Here is a 26,692-nt window from a genome sequence, read left to right as displayed (position 1 = left end):
ATAGATAGCAGTTCCAGCTGAAATGCATGCTGACAACTGCTGTAAGTAAAGCAGAATAATTTATGTTTAATAACTTTAACATACAGGAACTCACGTTTAAAGAGTTCTCACAGTCCTTTCAATAAAGAAGCCACTCTATATTTATGCACCTCTTCCCTCTCATCATTATGCCTTTAGCTTTATGATATGCTCTGAGTTGGGGAGACCAGGGCTGCAGGCCATGTGCAAGGAGTGCACTCACTGTGTGCTTGAAGAGCAGCACGACAGCTTCTCTGGTGTTTTTTGCTCCTCTTTTATGGATGAGGTGACTTTGGGAGATGACAGGAATGATGCAGGAATAAACATCCCTTGTCCCCTATCACCTGAGATGGCAGCAGCACACCCCCTTCCCATGGAATTGTAGATTTAATTCATAGTTATGAAAATTCCAGAGATAACACCTAATAATCTTAGCCCATACTTCTGTCTCCACATAAAGTCAATTCACCATCTATTTCCTTGAAGAAAACAGTTCATCGCATGAGTTGGGAGCGGCTCAATAAAGCAGCAGCTTAGCTTCTGGGAGCCCATCATTCAGTGACTGCGGCTTGGGATCATATTACTGTTATTCTGTTACAGCTGCAACCCAGATGAGTTTTGTCTCTCAAACTACATCTGTGCAATGGCATCAGTGTCACTGCTAACAAACGTATCCTGGGGGAAATGCCAAACTGAGAAGCACTGCCTATTTAAAAGAGAGGAGAGCTAACAGTTGGCGATCCAGAGAGATGGATTTGTTTAAAGTAATTGGTATCTCTTTGTACATTTCTTGTGCGTTACTCAGAAGCCTTCAGGAAGATGTGAGCTCAGCTTTAGTACACTTAATTGTGATTTATTGATTGAAACAGATAAACCATTTACCTACTGAGTTATTTTAATTTGTGCTCTGTCAGACAAGGTTGTTGCAGAAGTTCGTTTATCTTGAGAACTTCAGCTTGCAAAAAAGGGGCCAGAATCCCCTTCTGTCCTGCCTCCAAGGGCACGTGTTCCAGGTACAGAGCAGGTAAACTGTGGTGGAGACTTGATAAGTCCTGAGTAGTTTTAACATTAATCTTGCATGCTCTGCCCAGATATTTATCTTTGTTTTCCTATGGCACAGTATGATTGCAGGGTCAGAAGTAAGCGGTGTCGTTCTGCTTCTCCTAATAGCTAACCTGCTGGCTGTTTGTATCAGAGGAATATAAATTCTCCTCATCAAGAAGAGCAAGAAGAGCACTATATTTCTGTGTTTGTACGACAACAGTTTGTAATGTACCAGCTCGTTTTGTTTGCTTTAAATAGATCTGCTTTAAAAGACAATTCACAGGGCAGTCTTAATGCTCTGAGATTTCCTCCATTCTTTACTTGCGTACTTTTGACCCGATGTAAAGGAAGAGCTGTGATTCTTTGCACTGATCATATATCTACAAGGTTTTGAAGCCAGCTTTTCAGCACAGATATGTGAAATTATGATCCGTAATTTTCTCTTAATATTCCTTAACATTTGCCAGAAATGCTTCTATGACAAACAGTGGAGTAATGCTTGTTAACATTCTCGTATGGAACAATCAGGAAATGGGGTAAATAGAGCTGAAGCAGTTTCAGTCTGCAGAGCTGAATGAGGACTTTTTTTTTCCTAACAAATACATTCCCTTCTAGCCTGAGCTGCAGCATTAACTGCAACATGCTGACAGTCACTTCATTAGCTGCGCTTTGAAGTGAAAGCTCATCAGAAGATGGATATCTGAGAGTCTGCCTGGAAGGAGAGAAGTTGGGTCTGAATTCAGAGTGCTGCAGTTGCTATTTGTTAGTTCAAAAGGACGATACATGGCTGAATGATGGAACAGCTGTGAGCATTATCGCTCCGCCCTAGCAAAGGAGCTGTGCATGCCAAAAAGAAACACAGCAAAACAAAACACTGCAAGTAAACTGAGAGAATCCGCAAAGCAAACCAAGTTGGAGATTAACCTCTGCTTTAAGGGCCATTATACACCTATGCCTTTTCTTAAAGCCTCAAGCTGATTGGGTCACCTCTCTCTCAAAGGAGAGAACTGCTGTCAGCCAAGATAATCCAGCAATGCAACTTGAGCCTTTCATAGGAAAGGATTCAACCTCAAGCAAACAGGTTTTATTTATTTTATAAATCCTAAGGACCACACTCAGTTTTCTATTGCAGAACTTTACCCTCAGAAAACTTGCAAAAATAATTGGTCTCGGGGTGATTCCAGAATCAGAAAGCTCACATTAAGCATAAATAAGCTTATTCTGCATAACTCGATGCCAGATTTCATCTACTAATATAGTTCAGAATATTTGTTACAAGGATTCAAGTAACTCTTAGTGTTTTTGGTAGCAGCCAAAGCCAGCCCTGGGTTATGGTGCTTTCTCCAATGTTTTCTATTCATTGAGCTAAACAGCTTTATTTTTATGTAGGTAAAACTGGATCCAGCATTATGAGCAGAAAAGTGAAAGGATTTTGGCAAGACGTGTGCAGCCCTGAGGTGCTCAAGGTGCCAGAACTTCTGTGAGAACTGTTGACAAGTTAAAAAGCCACATGGTTGTTATGTAGGCCTAATTTAACTACAATATGGAATACAATATCTGCATCAGTTTGAGCTAATCTTCCTAAATAAGGCTTTGAAATCTTACTGAAGTTCAACCAGATTTTTGAGTTCCCTGTTTTTCTACAAGAAAAAAATCCCTCTCCATGTTTTTCCTTCCTTGAATACAAAGGGCTTTGTTACTTCAGTTATGAAAATGCAGAGCTTCAGACCAGATTTATTACTCAGCTTTGTGCTGCAACAGCATACAAACACTGACTAGAAGGACTCCTCATTTCACCCTGATGCTCAGCATACATCCTGCTTCCCAGCCTTGTTTTCAGCTAAGCCAGACTACTCATCTGTAGAGAAGGTTTCCGTAGCAATAGTGGCTACATAAAAATATGCTCCTCCCCACCCCCACACAGGTTTCCTGTCATTCTGCTTATCCAATTCACCCAGTTCCACTGGAAATGAGGTCCTCAATAACAAATGTTTCAAGCTTGTTTACTCTGTAAATATCTAAACTTTTTCTTTTTTTCTTTTTTTTTGCAGATAACACCCAAACCATCTCCAGTTTCTCTGCCCACAGGAAAATACAGCTGCAGGAGCTGCAGGGCTGGCTGCTCAGTCTGCATCTGTGCATTTGGAAGCATTTCATTTCTGGGACTGGAAGTTGAACAGAAGCCCAGCAGAGCAGTTATCCCACATCCAACATTTCAGTGAAGTTTAACCCAGCTCTTCTCTCAAAGAAGGAAAGCCGCAGCCTTCAGCTGGTAAAGCACTGAGGATCATGGAAACAGCCAGTCCTAATTTAAGTCACAATGGCTATTTAACCCGGGGAAATGCATTTCTGTAACCAACTGACCTCAATCGCCAAACTTCAAGACTGATGCACTCTCATGATTTATTTTCCATTGAGTAAGAGTAGACCCACCAGAACTAAACCATTTCTCAGAAAAGAACTACATTTCTACATCTATATCTCTATTAAGGAGATAACTTGACAAATAATGTTATCTCTGGGATTTTTAGTGCTTGTGTTGAACTGATGATTGGTATTTTTTCACTAATGTTATTACTCAAAAACACTACAGCCAGGTTTTAAAGACTGTGGTTTTACAAGATTTTTCCAGAGGAGCCCAATTGCCACTATTGGCAATGTGTACAGGTGACTGCCCAAAGCTTGTATAAACATTTGCAGCTGTATATATTATTTGTGTCCCTATGCACTTAGCATGCAGGATCTGCTCGGCTTTGCAGATTTGCCTGCTTTACTGTAACCATAATCTCCACAGTAACTCCAGATGTGGGTGAGACATACCTTTTTCCAAAAGAGTTTGCTCAGTGGCATAGGAGTGGATGATCCTTTCTCCTTTGCAGCCTCTCTGGGGGCTTCGGTGGCTGCTGCCTGCTGCTGGGCTGCAGGCTCAGGAGTCTTTGTGTTCTGCTTAGCTGTCTGTGGCTCTTGAGCAGAAGGAACATTTTTGTCTGGTTTTACAGGGGAGACAGGCTGCTGTTCAGTTATCTAGAAACAAACAAACAAACACATCGGCTGCTGGAAACATGTGACTGATGAGCTGGCTGCAGTGTGTTTGGGCATCAGCTGGTGCAGGAGGTTGGTGCACAGCAGGCTGTCCCTGCACCGGCCGTGCAAAGCAGCAAGGTGCAGTGTATGAGCTGCCTTGCCCTGTCTTGAAGTGATGTCTCAAACAGAGGAAGCAAATTATGTAGCAACCCACCCTTCCTAACAGAGGGGATTAATTGATTAAAACAAAAAACACCTTAAACAGTCTTTGAAGCTGAGAATGACAGTGAGGATAATTACCCTTAGACTACATTATTCATACACAGATAACTGGAATCATACTACTCACTTTGGTGTTAGTTGTCTGTTGGGTCTCCTTTGCAGCCTGGAGGGAAACAAAACAAAGACAAGTCTGACAACGTCAGCTCTCAGTTACCCAGCTCAGAAACTGTCTGTCACAATACCTCGTATTTTTAGTGAATGTTTGTGGAAGTCCTGGCTCCTGCAACCATGGAAACTGATCCCTGACAGAGGCAAGGCTGCCCTGAGGGACTGCCCGTGCCTGTCCCACCTACAGCAGCTCCTCAGCCTTGTGCCGAATTATTTCATGTTAATCCTGCTGTGCTTGCAGTCCTCAACTTGTTTTTTTAAATACATGTACATTCCCCATCTCATCAGGTAGGACACAACACAGAGGTTTAAGACATTAGATTTTCATGGCTGGCTCAGTCTGTGCCACTTTCCATGCACACATGGAAGCTGGAGTCAGGTCTACTACTTCCAGCAGCAGGCTTTGCCCCCTGGGATACAGAACAGAGGATTTTTGTATGGAGGAGAGTGTGGAAAGCTCTCAGGTAAGGAAATCCAGGTAATTGTCAGCCCAGCAGCCAGGTTTTGCAGCGTGCTGCCCTGCCTGCAGACTTCTTGAGACAGCTAGAGAGGGTTGTTTTGCAGGAGCCAGGAACTTCTTTTTGTGGTTAGCTATAACAAGAGCCAGAGCAAATGATAAAAAGTGATGTCAGTGCCATGAGCTGATGTTAGTAGTAATGCTGAAAATAAGGGATTAACCCTCTCCAGTGAAGTGCCTAGAATTAAACATGAATATTTACACACTTAATGTGATGATTTCAAATAAACCAATTCATTACTTATCCATCCAGTTAGCACACCTGGCATTTCAAGGATACAAAAACTTAAAGGTGAGGATTTCAGGGCTTTCCTGTCACATCATTGTTCTGATTTGAATTCCTTCTATCAGCCTTTCAGATAAACACAGCACCATTGTAGCTCATATTGTTTATTCTTAATACATCATGAATAATACCCTGCTTTTTTCTGTATTTTGTATGCAGAAATAAAATTATGTAAATAAAACAGTGAAGTTCTAAGAGGCAAGTTTCTTTTTTTTTTTTTAACCATAAAATATTAGAGGTGCCGCTTTGCTTCAAGATAATGGCTCTCATTCCAGACCCAGATATTTAAAAAGAAATCATATCAAAGCCTGAAGCAAAGAGGAGCCATTTCTCCCAACAACAGATCTCAAGACTGAGATACTTCAAGAGGTTTAGCACCTTAAAACAAAAAAAAAAAAAAAAACAACACCGTTTATTGCTTCTTTCTTTACCTAGAGGGAGCTCCAGTTAATGATGGAAAAAAACATATTTTAAATATGTTAAATAAAAATTAATCATTGTCATAGATACAATAACATCTTAATTGTTTAAGTAGTTGGCAAGAACTGTGGTCTTAATGCACTGGCAAGATCCCTTTAGTGACAATGGGATGATGGTTTTAATCTCCACAATGAAAAGAACATAATTGTTTCAAAAACAATAAAGATCTCCCTTTGCCTTGTGCTCAGATATAACCCTCGAACACAGAGCCCCTTACTCACCCCAGATTTCCTGTGGGTGTTTTGAACAAGCATTAAGTATTAATTACTTTCCTCCCTCAGCCCAAGGGTCTCTGCTTCTGCATTCTTTGGGCCAAACAGCTACAGCTCCCTGCTCGCCTGCCACAGAGCAGCATGGCACAGTAACCTCTTCTGAACAAAGCAGAAATGCCTTTCACTGAGGATGATGAAGAATTCTAGTTTAATGCTCCATTGCTTGTCAGTACCTTTTATGTCCATTTTCAGTGGCCAGTGACATTAGTGAACATTAGTAAGCATGACCTGGGCAGCCCAGAGCATCGCGGGGCTCAGGAATGGTTTCAGAATCCCGAAGGCACACAGATGGTGTATCACATGAAGCACTGCACACTGAGATTGGTTCAGTAACGTGTGGCACAGAAATGCTCACACCGCTAGTTTTCAGAGCTCTGCAGAGCGGAGCTGGCCAGACCCACTTCAGTTAAAAATGCAGTGATTTCATTCTGGGACAGGAACCATCTGTTACTGCTCAGGGTTCTGCTCATCCCCGAGTTTCATACAGACCTTATGCCTAAAGAGTTTGCTAAACGTGCTGTGTCCCAGCTTGGGACTCTCTGCCTTCTTTTTCTTGGCTCCTTTAGTTGGCGATTCTGCCGTCTTCAGAGCAGGCTGCCCACCGCGGCCTTGTTCTGCTTTTGATCCCTTTTGTGCAACATCACATCAGTTCAGTACTTGTTACAGAACTCGCACAGTTTGTTTCATGAGAAAGATTCAAACATTTTTATACTTTGTATTTAAAGCAAACAATTCCTTTCTGCTCTGGACAAATTCTACCCCCTCCCACCACTCTCCCCCAGTTCTTCCCCCCCAAGTAATTTCTCAGTTCAACAAAACTTTCACAAGTAGAGAATGAAATACAAAAGATACAGAAATCAAACTGATGCCAAACAGAATCAGTTCACTCAAGTACTGAAGGTAGACTTGTGTATTATCCTAAATTCTTCAGCGGCCAACAGAATTTGGGGTCATAAGTATAAATAGAGCAAATATAACTATTGGGAAATATACTAACCAGTATTCTACAGACTTAATGCTGTGCATAACGAAGTATTTCTGGAATGTGCAATATCCATATTCATGAGATACCACATGAAAAATTACAAGTTCACGCTAATGTTCACAAGATCAGCAAGAAATAAGGATATAAAAAAATAACGATAATGATACTACGAGTGTTGGATCAAAAAGCATTGGGTTTCTTGCACTCCCTTCTATGTGTCTTCAAAAGGCACTTTTTGCAAGTCATTGCCCATTGAAGTTAGAAACACGATCTCTAAAGCTGTGAGCACCTCACCGAGAAATCCATTACAACAAGCTATAAATCAAAGAAAAACATCGATATTCGTGTTTTTAATTCCCTCCCTACTACTTTCAAGTATTTTGACAAGGAAAAAAAAGGGGGGAAACCCAAAAGCATTGCTTAAGTGAGGTGCAACATACACTCAAGTCAGCACAAGTGTGAGCTGTGCTGGCAGCCTGGAGCAGATGCCCACGCTGTGTGAGTAACCACAAACACAGGGCAGCGTTCTTCCCACTGCAGGGTTTCAGCATCAAGTCTTGAAGCACTGAGATGCATTCACATTACTTACTAGAAAGGAACATGTAATATTTTAAGCTGTTACTTGCTAGTATCCTGAATTTCATTCTTCTCTCCCACAGCATTTTCCTCAGACAACTTGTTTCCTGATTTAGTTGATATCAAACAAGCCAATATATAATTAAAAATAAATAAATCATTTTCATCACCTTTCAGTTAGAAGTATTTACTCTCCTGAGAGCTTTGAAACAAGCTGACTGAAAAGTCCAGGAACTACAGAAACAAGTGATTGAACCCAAAAGAAATAAATCAGTCCATAGAACCTACACCATAAAGCGTCAAGCACTGTGGCTGTCCACAACTAACAGGTTAGGAGAAAAGGTCCAAAATAAACAGCGCAATACTTGTGAGCATGTTGAGATGAAATCTTGGTTTCAGGATTGTTCTGTTCAGTGCAATTACAAGCTTCTTCCAAAGGGATGTGTCCTACGGAAGGGCTGTGGTCAGTTGCATCACAACTGGCCATGTTTTCCCTGTTGTACACTCCCATGTGTGCCCTGTCAGCACCTATCAGGGAAGACTTCAGGAGGTGTTCTGGAGCCAAATGAATGCTCTTAGGTTAGTATGAACTTGCAAAGGATCAATTCACTCCTATGACTCAGCTGAGCATTGTTTACTCTGTAGGCTAAACTCCGTGTTTACACGGATGGAGTGACAGCCATGAAGGGTGTGCCCGTGCTGCTGAAAGCACACATCTTTAGGCACCCAATTAAAGCCAGGGGCATTCCTGCTGACAGCATATTGCTACATAGCCAGCATTCAGCATGAAGACAAACTCAGTGGTGCTGCACACCTCTGCATGTCACCAGGAGGTGCTGCCATGCTTTGCTGTGATGTTACTCTGAATTATCAGGGAAGAAAACAAGTAAAAAATAGAAACAGAAAAAAAAAAAATCCATCTTTTTAGCAGTGGGAAAATTATTGAGATCCTTGGAACGTACCAACCCGTGGGTGATAAAACCCAGCTCCTTCCTGCAAAGCAGATGCATAAGCAGTGGAAATGAATGTACAACTGGGACTCATACACAGTGGCCTCAGTGCCACCCAAGCAGTGCAAAACAACAGCAAAAAGCAAAAAGCAAGCAACACCAAAGCCCTCCAGTGCTTGGGAAAGGCTCAGACACACTTGGAAATGCATCTAAGACAGAAGTATTATATATATATATATATATATATATATATATATATATATATATATATATATATATAGCTAAGAAGCAACCATTATTTCATTATGCACATCAACTGTTGTAGGAAATGTAAAATTTTGATGGCTGACCCATTACCCATTTTAATACACTTTTCTTGGATATAGTGAAAATGTCATTCTTTGGATCAAAAAAACACTAGTGAAGATAAAGGAATTCTCTGTGAAAAGCAACTCACATTCAACCACAGTATATAAAACCTTTGCATATCCTGCTAGTCATCTGAATTTGTTTACCCTCAGAGGTGTGATAGCAAACCAAACCCCAACTGCATATTTGTTTCTAAATTACAGCAGGCCTTCACCAGTCACCTGTTGCAGGAGCACATGATAATGTCTGGAAACCACACTGAGCAGCTGGAGCTCTCAAAAGCTGTTGAAACAGCCTGAGTGTTAGGTCCACCCCACCATGAGGTCTGAGTTTGGGACACAAACAGATCCTCATTACTGCATCTAGGTGGAAGAATCCTCAATGACACTGGAAAGTACAGCTCTCCCTCTGCAGCTCCCTCACCTTCCTAAGGTCTCTGCTGTGAGGAACAGCCCACTAGCTCCAGCTGTGCTGTGGGCCAAGAGTACTTCAGCCTCCTCCACTTGAAGATGTGGTCCTACAGTAGGTGTGTCTGCCCTGATCCACCTAATAGAGCCACTGTGCCCGGGGACCTCACATGTCCCTGGTGCAGCACTGCAGTTGTGCATCTTTGCCATCTCTCTGCACATGTGCCTTATGGGATGTATAGAGCTATGCATTTTATCCAGCTCTACGAGAAAACTGGGCTTCTGTAGATTCAGGAAGACTCCATTGCAAGGACCTTGCAAGGGCAAGTCACTAACAAACAAAAACATTGTCAGCTCACAAATCTTACAGAAGATGCTACAGATCTGATCTTGACTGCAGCGTATGCAATAGTTACACTATATTCATGCTCATCTTCCTTTCCAACTTATTCGGATGGAATAACATTTTAAATTATTATTGCAAATGATAATATCATTGGGGGAGGAAGCAATACAATGAAGAAACATCTGCATTAAAGCCCATACATTTACCAGCGACAAAAATGAGGATCTGCCTACCTTGTCTTCAGGTTCACTTCTGGCTTCAGCTTTGCTTGGGGAGACCTTAAATACATTTGAGGGAAAAAAAAAGTCATATCTAAATCTTTCCAAAGCTTTGAAGGATCATCTGCTTGGTTCTAGCAAGTCAATTTATTTTCCTGAATACAAAGGTGAGAGCACAGACTTTCTTCCCCACATACTGGAAAACTTCTAAAACAAATATTTCTGAAGAGTAACCTACAGGCAGTAGCAAAGATGAAAAATATACGGAGCAAAAATTGTATTGGTTGTATAAAATTCAATAACTCCATAAAAGTGAAAACTATTAGAAAATTTAAAAATCAGAGCTTCAGTAGAAAGAAGAGATTGAAAGCAGACAAATGCCTCCAGGTCTGCAGGTGTCTGTGCAGCAGAGAATGATCTCAGAGTAGGTCAGCATCACTGACTCACAGCTGCACTGTGCCTGCATCTCTCTGTACCTCTTGTACTGTTCCCAAAGGTGTCTGTTTGGCTTCATTGTTCCTCACTGCACATGACAGCGAGTGCATTGCATTAAGCTAAGCGTGGCCGCATATGGGATCTTTACAAGAACTCAAACTGAACTCCCAGATGAAGAGGAGAAGCAGTGCTTACCAGTGTTTTAAGGAAACTCATGACGGAGTTGTTGTCCACTGCAGCAGCTGGCTGGGAGCTGTCTTGCTTTACCTCTGCCTTTTCAGGCTGCCCAGCAGTGAGACCGCTGACACCTGCTGAGTCCTGCCGGAGGTCCCTCTGGTTGCAGTCATCTATCTCCTAAGAAATGGGGGCAGAGTTTCCTCAGTCTCAGCCTGCTTACTTTGCAGTGGAATGCAGAAGTAACATTTGTGACTCGCATTATGTTCCACAGAGTCACAACCTTAATTCCAACCATATTTCTCCAGCCTACGTCTTCAGAACAATTGAGCATTTATGCAGCTCTTTCCCCTCTTTTCTAATATATTCAGCATTTGCTGTTGATTGGAGGAGCATTGTTCCAAGCTACCAAGTGTAACAGAAGTAAAGTTGCACACAGCATCCCAAACAACACGGCTTTTCTCTTTCCAAGGCCAAACTTGTGAATAGAAACAAATACTGAGATTTCAGCCTTTGATTGTTCAGTGTCTGATTGTACCATACAGAAATTTCTTCCGACACCCTGTTATTCTGCAACTCCAGAAATAAATTGTCTTGTGAATACAAACATGGTATAGATTAAAAAGAAAAAAGTAACAACTCGAAGTAATCCTTTTGAGCCAAACTGAGCTGACTCCTTTCTTGCCGGAATTACATTTATCAGAGCCCCAAAATGGTATTCCAGTGTTCAAGCACTCACAGGTGTGTAATATTCTTAAAGCCCACCTTATTTCTATTCAGACATCTAGACAAAGGTCCTTTAGATCACTTTTGGAGAGCCTGGAATCCCTTTACACAGAATTGTTATGCCATTCTGCACACTTTTGCCTTCAACCCACACGGGTAAAGCCAACATAAACCTTTTGCAGGAGAGAACAGCTTGAGAGAAGTCCTCATGTCCTATTCAACAGCTCTTGAAAGATCACTACATTAATAGCATCTAGTTATTAATATCCAAGTTTTATGGGTAGTACTCTCCCTTTTGCATATCTGTATAACACGATCATGGCGGTGGATCAGTCACTGTTAGAGAAGTAATTGTGCCCAGAATGATGGCGACCTGGACTCCACTGAATGGAGCATCTCAGCCATGCTGCATTTCTCCAGAAGTTATCAACCCCAAAGAGACAGCAGTACACATCCTGTCAGTTAGGAAGCAGCAATAGAGGAGCAGTTGTTACGATGTTAGATACCTGGATGACTCCAGAAGTAAAATTAAGACAAGAAATAGAAGAGAGGAGCCTGTCCAGGTGTCTCTGGTGCACAGCATCTTTGAAATACTGCCTCTCAAAGACTGGCTATTGTTCTAAGTGACACCAATATATATTTTATTTTCCTAAACTTCCAAATATATGTACTCATCTGGTGCCATTTTGACCAGAAAAAAACATTAAAGAATATGAAATCATACTCAGGAACCTTTTGCCTATACCAAGGGATTTAGAAGCACTATTTTTATAGAACTTTTAAAGAATCTACTTTTTTTGTACATCTTTTCTTCACTAAAGGAGAACAAAAATCTTTAAATGAGTGAAGACTTCAGGAGGTTAATCTGGCATTAGAAAAAGTGAACACACAGTGACCAGTCTTGATGCAGTTTTCAAGGAGCTAAACAGACAGCTTTACTTACAAGAACAGAATTCTGTAATCCTCCACCCACCATGTTCCAAATTTACCCATGAAGAAACACAGCGCAGTAGTTCAGAAGGTTTCAGCAGCCTATTTAGGAGTTACTTGCAAAGTCCTAACACACCACTTTGTCCAGCTGCCAGTCAGAGGCCCAAGTGGTTCCAAGAACAATATGTCCCATGCAGAACGCATGCAGACATGCCAGCTCTGGCAGCCCTTCCTCCAGGGATGCCATCTAAAGAGTGCTGCTTTTATGAAAACTGCTGGCTCTATTTCAGATATTAAAGGGGCAACAAAAGCATGAAGACAAGAAACCCAAGTTCTCAGAATAGGTCACCATTTAGGCAGAATATTCATCACTAAACAAGATTTTAATAACAAAGTGTTTGATGCTATAAAAACAAACATTTTTACACATGCTCAAACCCAGGCTCTCCCTGCTTAGACTGTGCATCATTTAGGAAGAAGAAAATTGCTAAATGCCATGGCAAGCAGCTACTGTGAGCAGCAAATATTACCTGAACTCACTGCAAAAATGACAGTCACCACCACTGGCAGCACTAGCAGGGTCTCCCTGCTAATTCCAAACTGCCGAGCAAATGTAAATGCTATTGCAGATCATGAAGAGCTGGAGGCATAATGCTTCAATCCAGAAACCCCTGCAATCTGATGTGCAGAGCACAGAGGCCACCAAGTGAACCATGGCACACAGAACCCCGAGACCAGGAGTCCCAAGCCAGGCTGCCATTAGCTATCCCAGTGTAACTTGGATAGATGCAGTAATCCTTCTTGCCTTCCACAGGAACACTGCTGTAAGGAAGGAGTACAGACTCAAGCCTTCAGCACATCAATCAAAGTAGAGATAGCATGGAGTCCTACAGTAACACGTTTTAAGAGCCATTGTCAAATGACCACAGAAGGCTCTGCAGCAGCTCACTGTGTAATGCATCATGAGGGCCCTGAAGGCAAATAGTAATGAAAGGAAGCTCTCAGAGTAACAGAAGAAAGTCACCATTAGAAGTTAACAGATCCCATGCAAATGTTCAATTCATTTCTTTGGGGATCCAAGTTTGGGGGTAATAAACACCTTAAGTACTTACTCTGTCATTTAGGTTCAGCCATTAGAAAAACATTTAAAAGAATGTATTCCTGCCAGCACTTTTGTTTGTATGAATCACGGCTCAGTGAAACATTACAGGCATATAATTTATCTTTTCTTTGGCTTACATAGTAAATGCTTCATGAATTCATGAATTCTGTCCTTGTTTTAATTATGCTGTCTTCTGAATGTAGTTTTGTGGACCACAAAAATAAAGAGTGTTTCACCAAACACAGACTGTTTGTGCAGCTCTTAAGCTACAACTGTGGAATCTCTCTTACTTACCAGCAATGCTGCTTGTTATGCGCTGGCACTCAACTCAGGGAAAGTCTTCTTTTGCTTTTACAGATACTATAAGCCATCACCCAACAAGAAATAGAAGAAACTACAGCAGCAATATCTGGATTTTTAGTATGGTTGTCTGGTAACAGTTTGGAGTTAATAAAGTAACAGTAATTAATTTAGATTTGGTCATTCCTGCATCCTACACGAGAATGAGCAACTTTAGAGGAAACAGAAGGCAACTGCACTGCAAGGCAGAGCCTCAGCTTTTGTTTTAGGAACGCAGTTTAAGTCTGGCAATATACCAGGAGTGTTTAATTGCTACTTTTCTCTCAGGAAATGTCCTTATCAACCATTTCCCTGCCCCCAGCACATACTCCCTCCTTTCTATGTTTGAGGAATGAAACACAAGAATTATCATCAGGAAACTCAAGGGTAAGGTTAGAAATTTCACTCTCCCTTATGATACAGTCCTCCAGATGACAGTGCCTCTAATTCATCCAAAATAGCAAAAACGCTCCAGAATTTCTTGTTCTGTTCTCATCCCTTGAGGGATGTTCATCAGAAATGCCTGGTTGGTCTATCCCAGTTACCAGCAAATCCATAACTCAGACTTCCAATTAAAGCTACTTCAGCTTATTTCATTAGAAAACATCTCCTGCCATGGTACTTCCACAGAACGGACTGTGACCTTTTGCATTCTGTTTACAGTCTCAGCAAAACAGGAAATTATTTGTCATTGTAAAGCAAGCAATTGTTTGTAAAAAATAACTATTCCAGCAAGCAGCAAATCTTATGCTGCATATATATCAACATCTGCAGGAGTTTCCAGTGTTGAAAAACTTTATGGTAATAGCTAGAAATGGAAGTGACAGAAGCACACCAAAGAGATGATTCGTTCTGATCCATGTCTGTCTTTGCAGTGAATGACTGGATACACTGCTAGGCTGAGACTACAGATGCTTTAGTTATGTGTACAGATGAGATACTGGCGGTGAGTTACACTTCTGAAACACAAAGGTTAAAAGTGTAACCTCAGTCTTACAAGTAAGTAATGAGATCTTCACTTTTGAGGAAATGTAAAATAGAGAAGTAAAAGAATAGAAGTTGAAGCAATGCTTGGGGATAATGAGTATTGCCAGTTCTAGCACTGAGCACCCTCTGAGCCATGTTCTATGTTATTTTAAACAGCTTCAATGCAGCAGTGTTGTTTGAAAGCCTAAAGTAATCAGACAAAAACCATCATAATGAAAGTGGCACTTAGAGATACCGATGAGGGGAGGACATGCAGCCAGCGCCTCCCTCCTATTCCCAGCCCTGAGCAGGACTTGCACTACATCCCCAGTAGTATGGACCAGCACCAGTCCAATGAACCTACTAAGAGCTGTGCCATTTACACTCAGTCCATAGGTTAGATGTTCTCAATAGTTAACTGCTGAAAATCAATCCTACACTGTTTTCACTGATGTCAGACTTAGCGGGAAGTGTAAATATCTCATCATGTTGTCCTTGAAAAATAGGCTTAATTTGCTTTGGGGTTGAAGTGAAGCCTTACTGTAGGCAGTGAACCATACCAGAGATGAGCCTGAGAACTGAGATGTTACACTCATTCTGGCAACAAAGGACAGTAACAAATGGACGACTTCTGATCATTTATCTTCTACTGCTATCTGTCCTTTTGTTTCAGAAGGATAGTATTTGGGTTACAGAATGGCTACTGCTAAAAGTAACAACACATTTCCTTGATGAGCCACACTAAACCTAGATCTGTTTTCAGCTCCTTTGTCTGGCAACTATCTTATATTGTATTCTCCCCTCCTGCAAAATCAGTCCCAAGGACTGGATTTCCCTGACTAAAATTTGCAATGACTAATAGTACAAAAGCTTTTACAACTATTTATCCCTTAACATAGCTTGCACAGGATTCAATAAATAGACACTGCTCAATCAGAGCAACTATTCTATGAGAATCTCTTTGAACTCTCTGGTGTTAAACTCCAGGCTCCTAAAGCACAAGTAACAATTTTACTAATTTCAGGTATTTCAGCCTTTATGTGTAGATGGCCACTCTTCACCATCCAGACTACTGAGCGTTAATACTGTTACCTTGTCTGTGCATGAATCAGAGCTGCTGCTGCCCAGCGTTCCTCTCCCAGCAATTACCTCCAGTGATTTTAAGACCACCAGCTCACTCACTGAGCCATCACTGCAGCAGGTTGTCCTGTGCTCCTGTTATTCCTAGTTGTCATTAAATGTGGCATGGGAAGCCCTCTCCCAGCACTTGCCTTCTCTGCCGAGATGCTGTTGGAAGCATTCTGCTGTCTGGATGCCTCTTGTGCAGTGCTGTGCTTGTCAGGAGCACCCAAAGACTTCCCACCCTCCTGGGTGCCCGTCTGCTCTTGGCTCCTCTCCTTCCCCTTCTCCAGTTTGAAGATCTTGTCAAAAAAGTTGACTTGTTTTGGCTTCAGCACAGCTGCATCCTCTCCCTCAGGTGTCCCTGGTGCTGTGGGGCTGCTGAGTTGAGGTGTGACTGCCAGCAGGGCCTGATCTGGCTCTTTATGGGTGCTGGGCTGAGGCACAGCTGCCGCAGGGGAGGCTGCGCTGTCACTTGGTGCTTTGTTCCCGCCGTGCGTCTCTGAGCTGACATCAAGCTTCGCCAATCCAACTGATGAATCCGATGCTGGATCTTCAGTACGCCCTGGTACAGACCATGAAAACGCAAAGACAGAGCGGAGCTTTGCAGATGGCAGAGCCCTGCTGGCAGCACTCCCAGCAGCCTCCCCACCCGCCACGGCAGCGCTCCGCTCCTTTGTCTTTGGGGAAGAAGCAGCTGCATTATCCCGTGCAACACTTTCCTTCACATCCACTGCAAAAAAGTATGAAACAGTAATTACCCCACACAGCAAAGAAGTTGTAAGGGTTGTACAATTAAGCATGGTGACCATCCTCCTTAATAAAGTTGTTTGAGACGTGGAGCCCCAGGAAGGACCACACAGTGCAGCTTGTTTAAAGCCCTTGTTTTTTTCCTGCACTGAGCACAAGCAGCAGTTTATCTGTAGGACCAGCCCTTCTGATTTGCCATCCTGTTGTCCCACACTGATGTTGGTGCAAATTCTATGCTCAAATTCTAAGCCCCTGCTGTTGCCTCTTTTCACTCATGAGATATAAGACCATCAACTTCCTCTCTTCTGCCAAAAAATCCCACAAAATTCTCCCTTGGATACATACAGCCATTGCATTTTAGATTAAAAAATCTTTTGTCTTAGAAGTATAATTTATGATTGATATTACATTGATGCTTCATTAATAAACATGAGGTAAAAGTCCCAAGTACTTTATAAGCAATAGGGAAGGATCTCGTGCTGCACAAGACAAAAGCAACAAGAGGAAATACTTTCCTATGTCTGTTTAGCGGACGGAAGACTGAATCAGGTGCTTATATAGTGTGAAACCCCAGAAAATAAGGAGTCTTGTAGGGGCATAAGCCAGCCTTATGTCTTCAGCTGCTCTCCTCTGCTTTGACTGGGATAGATATATATTTTCCCTGTCTGTCACTACCACAGAATTCAAGCATAAATTTAGTTCTACTTAATTATAGCTGGGCAAAATTGTCAGTTTTCAGAGCAAAGTTGAAATTATTTCAATCAATTCTTATAATCCTTAAGCAATATTGCATTGTGTTGCCAATGAAGCCTACCTAAAATGTCTGTCTCCCACAGCATATATTTCCAATATTGTTTCATTTTAAAAATTCCTTTTCAAGATAAGGAAAACTGAACATTTTTAGATTGCAAAATCTCAACCTACTGGCTTTTCACAGTAGAGTTACACCAGCTTTTCAACAGAGATGTGCTGTCGTGCCATCACTTACACATCAAGTGAATTTACTTAAATGCTCTCCAACTGCAAAAGCAACAGCTGTCAAAGCACGGACTGCTGCAGCAAGACTCATAGCTGAGGCCAGCATCTCACCAGCCACCAGGAGGACATGCAATTGGACATGCAATTTGCTTCCAACATTTTACATCTGACATTTGCTTTCTTACTGTGTTTCGTGCATGTGCAGACACTCAGAGGGGCCCAGACTTCTTCCATACAACACATTCCGCCCAGGTAAATAGATGTTTGTTTCTTTGTGCTCTCTAATAGAGAAAATTTCTTGCCCTGAATTGTTACTGTTTAGGCAAGAAAATAACCCATGCTGGCAAGACTCCTTTGCCAGTAATAGTCTTCTACAATATTCAACCAAAAGCAATTTCAACATACTGATGTGCAAAGAGAAGGTACAAATAATTAGCTATTATATCTGTTGAGCCATTAGGCATCAGTTACAGTTTCCCAGACCTCCTGTAGTGCTGGATGAGACAAGGAACTGAAGATATAACTACTAATTATAGCTGGAAACTTGGGAAGAAAGAAAAAGCAAATCCATTTCCAGCTAAAGCAGAAACAATATGTACCGGAAAATAATTGAAATAAATGCCAAACTTCTGTTTCATGTAATAGATAAAAAACAAAGCACAGTTTTTAGTATAAAAATAGAATATAAGATCATCATCAACGAAAGTAGCTCATGAACCTATCAAGCTACTTTTATCTCTAATTATAATCGCAGGAATGAAAGACCTGGAAAGCATCATTGGCATGTGCTCTGCAGCACATCTCTTGTGTCAAAACAGCCCCAAGTGCTTCAGAGAAAGTCTGCTCAGACACCAGGCAAAGCAGGAGAGAACCTCCCAGAGGAGAGTGGGTATTAACATGACAGGTGAACAGAAGGATTTGACGCATGCCATATACACAGCAAACTGCAAAGGAGAAAGTTTCGAAATCATGTTGTTTGGGTGGAAATGCTGCCACTTTAACAACAACATTTTCCAACCTCTTGACACATTTCATTTCAGCCTTTTTGTTTTGTTTTGTTCCCACAAAGGTTTTCATTTTCAGCCAAACTCTCTGGTTATTGCCTGGAAGTGTACAGTGATGTCTGACTGAAAGAGTTTCTCCCCAGCACCTCCAGACTGCTTTCCTCTCTATAGTCCATTTTTCTCTGAATCAGGTTTTGCTCTTTACATCCTTAGCAGCAGCTTAAGCCACATTCAGGTTTTAATATTCAGGTTTCACAGTTACATTCCAGATCCCTTCTTAAAACACAGCCCTCCTTTGCCTTTTTTTGTTAGTCTTGTTTCAGCAGCTATGTTCACTCTCATAGCTAACACTGTCAGGGATCACCTTCAGCAAGGTCCTGTGATGTCTCATGTTTGCAACTTCTTGCCTCCTGCCCTTTCTCTTGCAGAGTCTTTCACAGTGCATCTCTTATAGCTGTTGAATGAGGAACAACCTGAACTACCAAGGTCCTCAGCACAGACACCTCCTGCTGTAGGCTGCTTGTTGGAGGTGGGGGGGAATTCATTTGATCAGGGCATTAAAAGTACGATCTTGCTATTCCTGGCTATTTGAATAAAAGTCAATTACAAAGAAATATTTTGTTTAGCAGTGTAATTATAGAACCGCAGCATTACTTTCTTCCTTGGAAGACAGATAATCACAGAGACAACAAGCATGTGTGCTCTGTGTGTTTCAAACCCCCGGGAGAAACTGCTGCTAGCTCTGCCCCTTTCCCTTTGCTTGTTCACTGAGCACTTTTAGCACTTGAGGTTCAGAAAGGCCAGCACCAGACATTAGAAGTATCCATCCTTTTGCCACAGAGAAAGATGTCAAGAAGACATAAGGGAACCACTGCTACTTAAATGGCTTTACAGGAGGAAAAGGTGGATGATAGTACTGTGCAATGTCTGCAGCCCTGAGAATCAGAAGCAGGAAAGGCAAGCAATGGAAAGAATCCCAAAGCCCACACATCTGTCAGCCTGTTTGAGCAGAAGCAGCAAAGTCACCAACCTGCTCACCCAGATGTGAAGCAGATGGTGATGGGGCTCTCCCAGATAGCATTACTTCCCCTGGTCGTATTAAGTTAACTTTCATGATTCCATTTTTTCATTATATTAGCAGATATAGATTTCATGCACTCATTTATCAACTCTATCATTTAATGCATAGCACATGGTCGTATCTCTAGCAGTCTAACAAGATGAAGACCACAAACATATCTGTTATCACAGCTCTCTTGCTTCACAAAATAAGTATCTGTTTATTAAATTACAGAATCTGACATGATTTCAGTGCTATTCAAGTAGTTAATGATTCAACTGTTCCTGAATCATTAATAAAATTACAGAGTAATATCAATACAGCCCAGTCCAATATCTCAGCTTGCTACTTAATCTAGTTAATTACATTAATTAAGGAGTCCATTCAAACAAAATAATAACTGATGCTTAATTTTACGTGTTAAAATTAAAACATGCACTTACTTCCTAAGTCTTTACCCGGCTTTTATTTACTGCCCAGGACTCTGCTGGTTTACACTAGCAGAAACACACAACAATGAGCTTGTAGTTTTAATGGGTAGCCATTTCAACTGACTTCTTACAGCTAGGTGACATTAGGAAACTAGCAGGGAATGGGGCATTCTGATGGCAATCAGTACCATCTACTTATTTCCATACCAGACTCAATTATTTTTGTCTACATTTTGATTTTTCAACTAGATGTAACAGGATGTAACAGGCTGAGAAGTTTCTCTTAACAATGAATAATAGAATAATATTTTCTTTCCTTACTGAGATTGGAGAGAATTGTTGGCTTTCGTTATGTTCTGAGAACAGAAAGAAATCTAATATGAGGAAAACAGTGGTAAAATTAACTTGGCTGAATCTGTAGAGACATGAACTGAAGCAACACTGTGACAGTGAGTGCTGCTTAATATGGCTCCAGAGCCAATGAGAGGTAATAGGAGAAATTAATGAGGCACTGAAGTGCAAGGGGAGAGAAAGAGACATTTCTGGGGCTGAGAGCAATTGCCCATGAATATATGAAGACAACATCCCAAAGTTGCTCACAGCCCAATTTTAAGCACTCAGATCACATACTTCACAGCTGAGATTCAGAAAGGATATAAACAAGGAAAGCAGGGCTGAGCTGCTGACAGCCACCTTCCCTTAGAGGCCAGGATCCAGCCAGCCTCCAACAGCATGATATGCTGGCCTGGTCACTGCCCTGCTGTGCACATCACAAAATAGGTGATAAATGGGATGCTCTCACTGAACAACAACTTACCAACATCCCTCCAAAAGCACCTGATACCTCTCTTCCTTTTTCTGTTCTTTACTTCATACAGAAAAGCATTGGACAAGAACCAAGCCATGGCAAATATCATTCTACTTCCAAACTAACACCCACAATTTACATATAAGGGTAAATCAACCACCATCAGTCTGTTCTTGCCCTTTGGTACTCCATGCTGAACAGACTCAGTGATAAGAACTGAAACATGAATTCACCACTTAACCTGAGACCATACATCAATGCTTAATGTTGCTCTAGCATAAAATTCTCTCTTTTGTAGCAAAAAGAGGTTTAAATGCTTCCCAGTGCATACCTCCACCATTCATTGTAGGAGAATGAGCCTGAACAAATACAGCAGATCCATTTTTAACTGTTGCAGGAGATTCAGGTAGAGCCTGAAAAACCAAATGAAAAGGTTCTTAGGATTAGATACACCATGAGATTTAAAATTTAATGACTGCAATAAGTTGTAGCCAAGGAAAGTGAGCGCAGGCAGCTCTTAATTACCTGGTAGCTTATTACTGGACACGTGCAGTCTTCTTCAACTTCCTTTGGAGCACTCTCTGTGTTCCCCATAGTTCCTATGAAATGGAGAGGAAGGAAAAACACAATTCTTCTTTCTCATTTATATCAGTTTACCAAGCAATTCAAACTGAGAGACAACCAATGTCAATAGACTTCAACAGGCTGTTTAAATTCCTGATAAGCCCCACCTGTTTTCTCAAAAGCACCTGCCCTAGTCGTCAGTCTGCATCAGTTAGATGTGTTCCAGCCTGCTTACTCATAGTGGCTCACAGCTGCTTACTGGAAATGCTATGGATTACATTCTTCTTTCTTGAGGAAAACTGGAGGAGTCGCACTTACACTGCTTATCTGGACTCTTTAGATAGGAAAGAATTGGATTTAATAGCAAAATAAGGTGAAAAAGACTGAATTATATGAAGGAATTACAGGAGCTTTGTGGAGGTCTACATTTTTGTTGTTGACGCTCATGGCTGTTAAATGTAGGGCAGCTTCAGGTGGCTTTGCTACCACCCAGCTGCAGTTCATAGGTGGGCTGAGAGGTGCTCCCTGGGCTAGCTTCAGCAAAGTGAGGACATAAATTAGTCCCCAATGGTGTTCACTTATAGTCCTGGTTGTGTTTTTGGAGCTCACTGCATCTTGTCTTGGTACAGCTGTATCACCACTGCCCATATTTGGCAGTTTTAAGACTGCTTCTTGCATTAATTCATGTTGGAGTCACAGCTCTGACTGCAATCCAAGCATTATCTTGGCTTGTTAATTACCAGTAGCTCATTAAATAATTAAGAACTTCAATCTGAAATATATTTATGTGGCCTCTGAATTCTTTATGTCTGTGAACTGTAAATTCTTTGGAACCAAACACATCCCCTGCAATGTGGTTGAAAGTTGAACATAGAGGAAGATTTTTATTGACTTTGGCTTAGGATACACATTAAGCTCTCACAAGTAAACAATAAGGAGAGACCTTTCTGAGCCACTCCTTGATGGAGGATGGTCTTCAAAGAGAGGAAGGCTGAGGACTGCAGCCAGTTCTAGACCCCGTGCATCCTTCTGGATGCCTGGCACAGTCACCACGAGTGCCAAGCATCCAGTATTGTTTTGGTGCACCTCTGAGTGAGTCAGGGAAGTTGCAGAGGCATGGTGGAACAGCTCCTTCCTTAGTGCCTTCATTAAGCAGCTGTTGGCTATTGCAGAAAAGGAGGAAAAGAATGGTTCCTTAAAAATTGAACCTCAGAATCAAGAGGAAGCTCTCATTTCAGCCTATACTTCCAGTGTCTGCTTCCAGTTATTGTTCCAGATGGTGGGTTCTTGCTAACCACAGTCTATGTACAGACCTTTTCTTTATAGAGAAATTCAGGTCTGATTTCTAATTTATGCTGCATCCTAGTTGATGTGAAATACAAACTGGGCCTCCCTTCAGGCCTGTTTTTTGTTCTCTGAGTGCCCAGTGCTGAGCTGAACACAGAATAACCCTCACTGAAGGATGCTGAAACATGAACTACAATCATGTCCAGCTGAAAATCACTGCACTGATAGCAGCTGTAGAACAGAGCCTTGATTTCAGATGCAGACTCACTTTATGTGGGTTTTATCTTCTCAGCTGATATTTCCACTATAATTCAGAACTTCTGATTTATTGTGGAAATCAGCCGACATCTCCCCATGGATGTACAGTGCCCTCTTGTCCTTGATATGCAATTCTGTTTCTTAGCAACACTGAATATTATTCTATTGGAAGAGAAAACAAGATTCAAATCCTACTGCTTACTCTCAGTGGTAAATTTAGTATCTTGTTGAATCTGGAGGATTTACTTTTGTTTTCCATTCCCAAGGCCTCCTGGTTTATGCCAGAAGACAACTTGAGCAGAGGATGGAATATTTGCAGGCTGTGTGCTTCCTCTTTTGCATGCACTGTAAAATCAGAACACATCTGAGAGACCCATCTTCTTCAGTATATAACACTGATTGAAATAAAACAAATACAGTGATTATGTGGGCTTTTAAAATATTACCACTCACGAGAAACCAGAAAAGACTCACAGGCTATTTTTGCTAAAAGACTGGGACTAACTTGCTGTGTAACTGCCCTGGAATACATCCCAGAAGACAGAGCTCCATCATGCATGCATACACACACGTGTGTAGAATATCTTCCCAGACTTCTGCCTCCTTGCAATAGCAGTTGATTATTGCATTGGGAGTTAAACGGTGTAAGCCGTATTACAATTGCCTTTTTAGCACGCTCTGCAGCAAAGTGGCAACAGAAGAATGATGGCAACTCTGTAGCAGTTCCACACAGTACTGAACTCATATCTGGTCCAGATTGTCCAGTAAAATTAGGAAGGTTTTCATGCGTGTATGTTTCTGTTTCTGCCTTATTTTAAAGAAAAAAAAAAAGAAAGGTCACTGCCACCTATAGACAAAACTGAGAATCGGCAGAAGGGATATCATGCAAAATGGTACCAAATTGGCAGAGATTCAAGAAGCCAGTTGAGCAATGTCACAGTGATTCACTTCTGGCATTGCACCTAAGAGCTGCTGCATCAGAGGCTACGGCTATTTATATTACATTATTAGTCATGGCTATTTATCAGTGGTAGAGGACCCACTGGTGCCTTTAGTTCCACGTGTGAAAACATCACATTGATCTCTGTGGCAAGCTGAGAGCACAGAGCAAACCTTCCCCAGAGCCAGGGAGTGCTGCTGGAGGATGCTCATGCAGACCAAGGTACTGAAAGCAGGGAAGGATCCTGATGCAAGAACGTGTTTTAAAATGTGAATAAACTCTCAAAAGTTGAGAGGAAATGCAGTGAGCACATCCTCATCATTAGGGTTCCTTTCTAGAAACAGGTTTTGTGATTAACCTCCAAAGATATTATTTACCCTCTCTGGGGGCTCACAGCCCTGCTGGAATGTAGCCGGACTGGTTTGGAAGAAGCACTGCCAGCCTGCAGCTCAAAGCTCAGAACCCCTTCCTTGCCCAGCTAATACTTCAATTATAGCAATGAAAAGAATCTGAATGTCAAATCATACTTTAAAGATTGTTGTTACGTCACATGAACTGTAGTATGCCTGAAGCATGAGCACCACTCTAGGTAAGATTTACTTTTCTCTCACTCTCAAAACCTTTTGTTTTGCTCTCCACAATGCAGTAAAATTTTTTGAAAAAATAAGAAAATTACAGCAAAATCTGCAGCCTGCTGTGTACTCTGGTTACAGCCAGGTGCTGGCATCTGTAATATATTGACCAACCTGCAGCATTACAACCACCTGTGTCACAGTGTTTGTTAACATAGAAAGTACCGGCAGATTCAACTGATTCCTCACTAAAACTTGTTATGTGTTACACTTAGATGCCAGAAGAGAACAAAGCTTCACCCGGTTCACTTTGTATATCATTTCACTATAGATCTGTCTACTCCATAAGCATTGGAATGAGACCAAAAAAGCCTTGTGTAAATTCCAGAGGCAATGAAGGACCAAACATCCATCAATTCACACAGAGAACATCTACACTGTGTCCGTAGGGTGAGGGCTCTCCAGTACCTCTCTATAGACTGTCTCTTGAGAACAGATGAGCATGGGGCTGTTTCTGGGCAGAGAAGCATTGCTCCTGCTCTGATGCATGTGGAGCCAGGCAAACAGAGGCTTTAGAATGTCTCCTTACCTTTCTTCTGCGCAGATCTCAATTGCTCCCTGGCAGGAAGATATAACTCAGACACGTGCCGGGTATGATGAAACCAGGCGACAAATACATCTAAGGACTGTCAATGACCACAGGGAAGAAATGAACAGACAATGGACAGGAAAGTGACAGAAGGAAGGATTGGGTTGACTCACCCAGAGCAAACAAGAAACACCCAAGAACAATTCAAGTTGCAGCCAGGAAGCTGGCTGTGCATTCAGGACATGCAAAATAACAGCCCTTGAGGCTCTACGGGCAGTTTTTAATACAATCCCTTCAGCCACTTTGCATTGTAGTCAAATGGGAAAAGCAAAATTGTTCAAACATTCACACCCTTTTTTCAGGGTGGGAACAGCTCAACAATGGCACAGAGGTGAACAAACCCAACCCGGATGGTAGAAAGTCTATCAGAAAGGAGATCCTTTTATTCTTCTGTCTTTTTGCAGAAAATACAAATGCACTGAAAGAGAAAATTCATACTAAATATGTTGATGCCCAAAGAAAATAAGCTGAGGACTTACTGGAGCTCCCAGCCCCCCTTAGCATGGAGCACCCACAGTCCTCAAGCGTGGGACAGAAGTGGCAGCAGAGGAAGACCAAAAGCAAAGCCAAGAAAACACAGATGGGAGCAGAAGCAGCAAGAGTTACCTGAGGGAAGGTAGCCAGCACCCAGGGACCAGCACCGCTCCGGGCGAGGAGCTGCTTGTGTCCACGGCTCTGCCCTGTTCTGCCCCAGCCCTGGCACTGTGCACACAGTGGGTGCAAACACACAGAGGGAGGGGTACTCCACTTTCCCAGCCCTTTGTGAAGGGTGTTCTGTTCTCCCTGGCCACCCAAACCTGTACAAATGTATACCTGAGTTTATGGCTTTGTGGGCAGCCCATCAACCATTGGTGCTGGAAATTGTGGATTTGGGCTGGACACATGAAAACCCCTTCCAAAGATGGGTGATTCCCACAGTGGCAGAACAACAACAACAACAACAAAAAGTGAACTTAATGGCATGGCTCTTAAAGTGGATCTTGATATCTTTCCATAATATGCAAACTGACCTAGTACTTACGTCTTAAGCCTACCATCACAACGTGCTGACCCCTCATGCTCATCACTGAGCCCACACTGGGGTGCCTGAAGCAGGAACAGGCTTTTTCTTCTGTGCATTCTTATCTCCTCACAAAATAAAACTTGGTTCCATGAGCTGGGGATTCCCAGAGACTGTTGTAATACAGCCAACAGAAACCCCACCTTTATTCTGTATGGAGCAAAGTGGTGTGAAAGGCTCCACTGGGTGATGCCATAAACCAGCCTGGGATAGGCTGCAGGGCTCAGGGAATTAACTGTCATGCTCCTCCCTGCACAGCAGGTGACAGCAGCAATGCTGTTAATGTTGTTGTGATGTGAAGATACTAAAAGCACAGTGTCAACTTCTCCTTAATTATTAATGAAATATCCTGAGGCCGGGGGTTCTCACAGGTTCTCTTTAGGCTTGCTTTCATCCCAGCCTGCTGTACATAGATTGCTTAACTGTCAGCTTCAAGTGTTCAGATATATTAATCAGCTTGTTTCAAGTTGGGTTATCCACAGAGTATGCGTCTCAAGAATGAACAGAATTACTGTACCAGTGCAATACCCTCAAATTTTCCCCTATTGACTCGCTCCTACCATGTAGGCAGCACTTCTATTTCTCTGTCACTTTGTTTTTCAACATAATTGTGTTACTAACTATGATAAAGGAACAGATCTGTAACAAGGGTGATGTG

At 41.9% G+C, this 26,692-nt stretch overlaps 1 protein-coding gene across 5 annotated transcripts in view; it reads right to left on the bottom strand.

The window, feature by feature from the left end:
• Positions 1–21,373, bottom strand: part of BCAS1 (brain enriched myelin associated protein 1) — a 33,793-nt gene extending 12,420 nt beyond the window's left edge. For 3 of the 5 annotated variants that reach the window (XM_072350015.1, XM_072350016.1, XM_072350020.1), the window contains exons 1-8: positions 21,230–21,373; positions 21,036–21,117; positions 15,826–16,406; positions 10,513–10,671; positions 9,898–9,942; positions 6,521–6,658; positions 4,436–4,471; positions 3,883–4,086 (exon numbers count right to left, since the gene is read on the bottom strand). In XM_072350015.1, the coding sequence (XP_072206116.1) occupies positions 3,883–4,086; positions 4,436–4,471; positions 6,521–6,658; positions 9,898–9,942; positions 10,513–10,671; positions 15,826–16,406; positions 21,036–21,117; positions 21,230–21,298 (1,314 nt within the window). In that variant the 5' untranslated portion in view covers positions 21,299–21,373. The remainder of the gene's footprint in view (positions 1–3,882; positions 4,087–4,435; positions 4,472–6,520; positions 6,659–9,897; positions 9,943–10,512; positions 10,672–15,825; positions 16,407–21,035; positions 21,118–21,229) is intronic. The other 2 variants (XM_072350017.1, XM_072350019.1) reach the window with 1 other exon arrangement.
• Positions 21,374–26,692: the final 5,319 nt, after the last annotated feature.

This window comes from Excalfactoria chinensis, chromosome 15 (genome assembly GCF_039878825.1).
Source record: "Excalfactoria chinensis isolate bCotChi1 chromosome 15, bCotChi1.hap2, whole genome shotgun sequence".
NCBI lineage: Eukaryota > Metazoa > Chordata > Aves > Galliformes > Phasianidae > Excalfactoria > Excalfactoria chinensis.
This window is presented reverse-complemented; position numbering and strand designations above follow the sequence as displayed.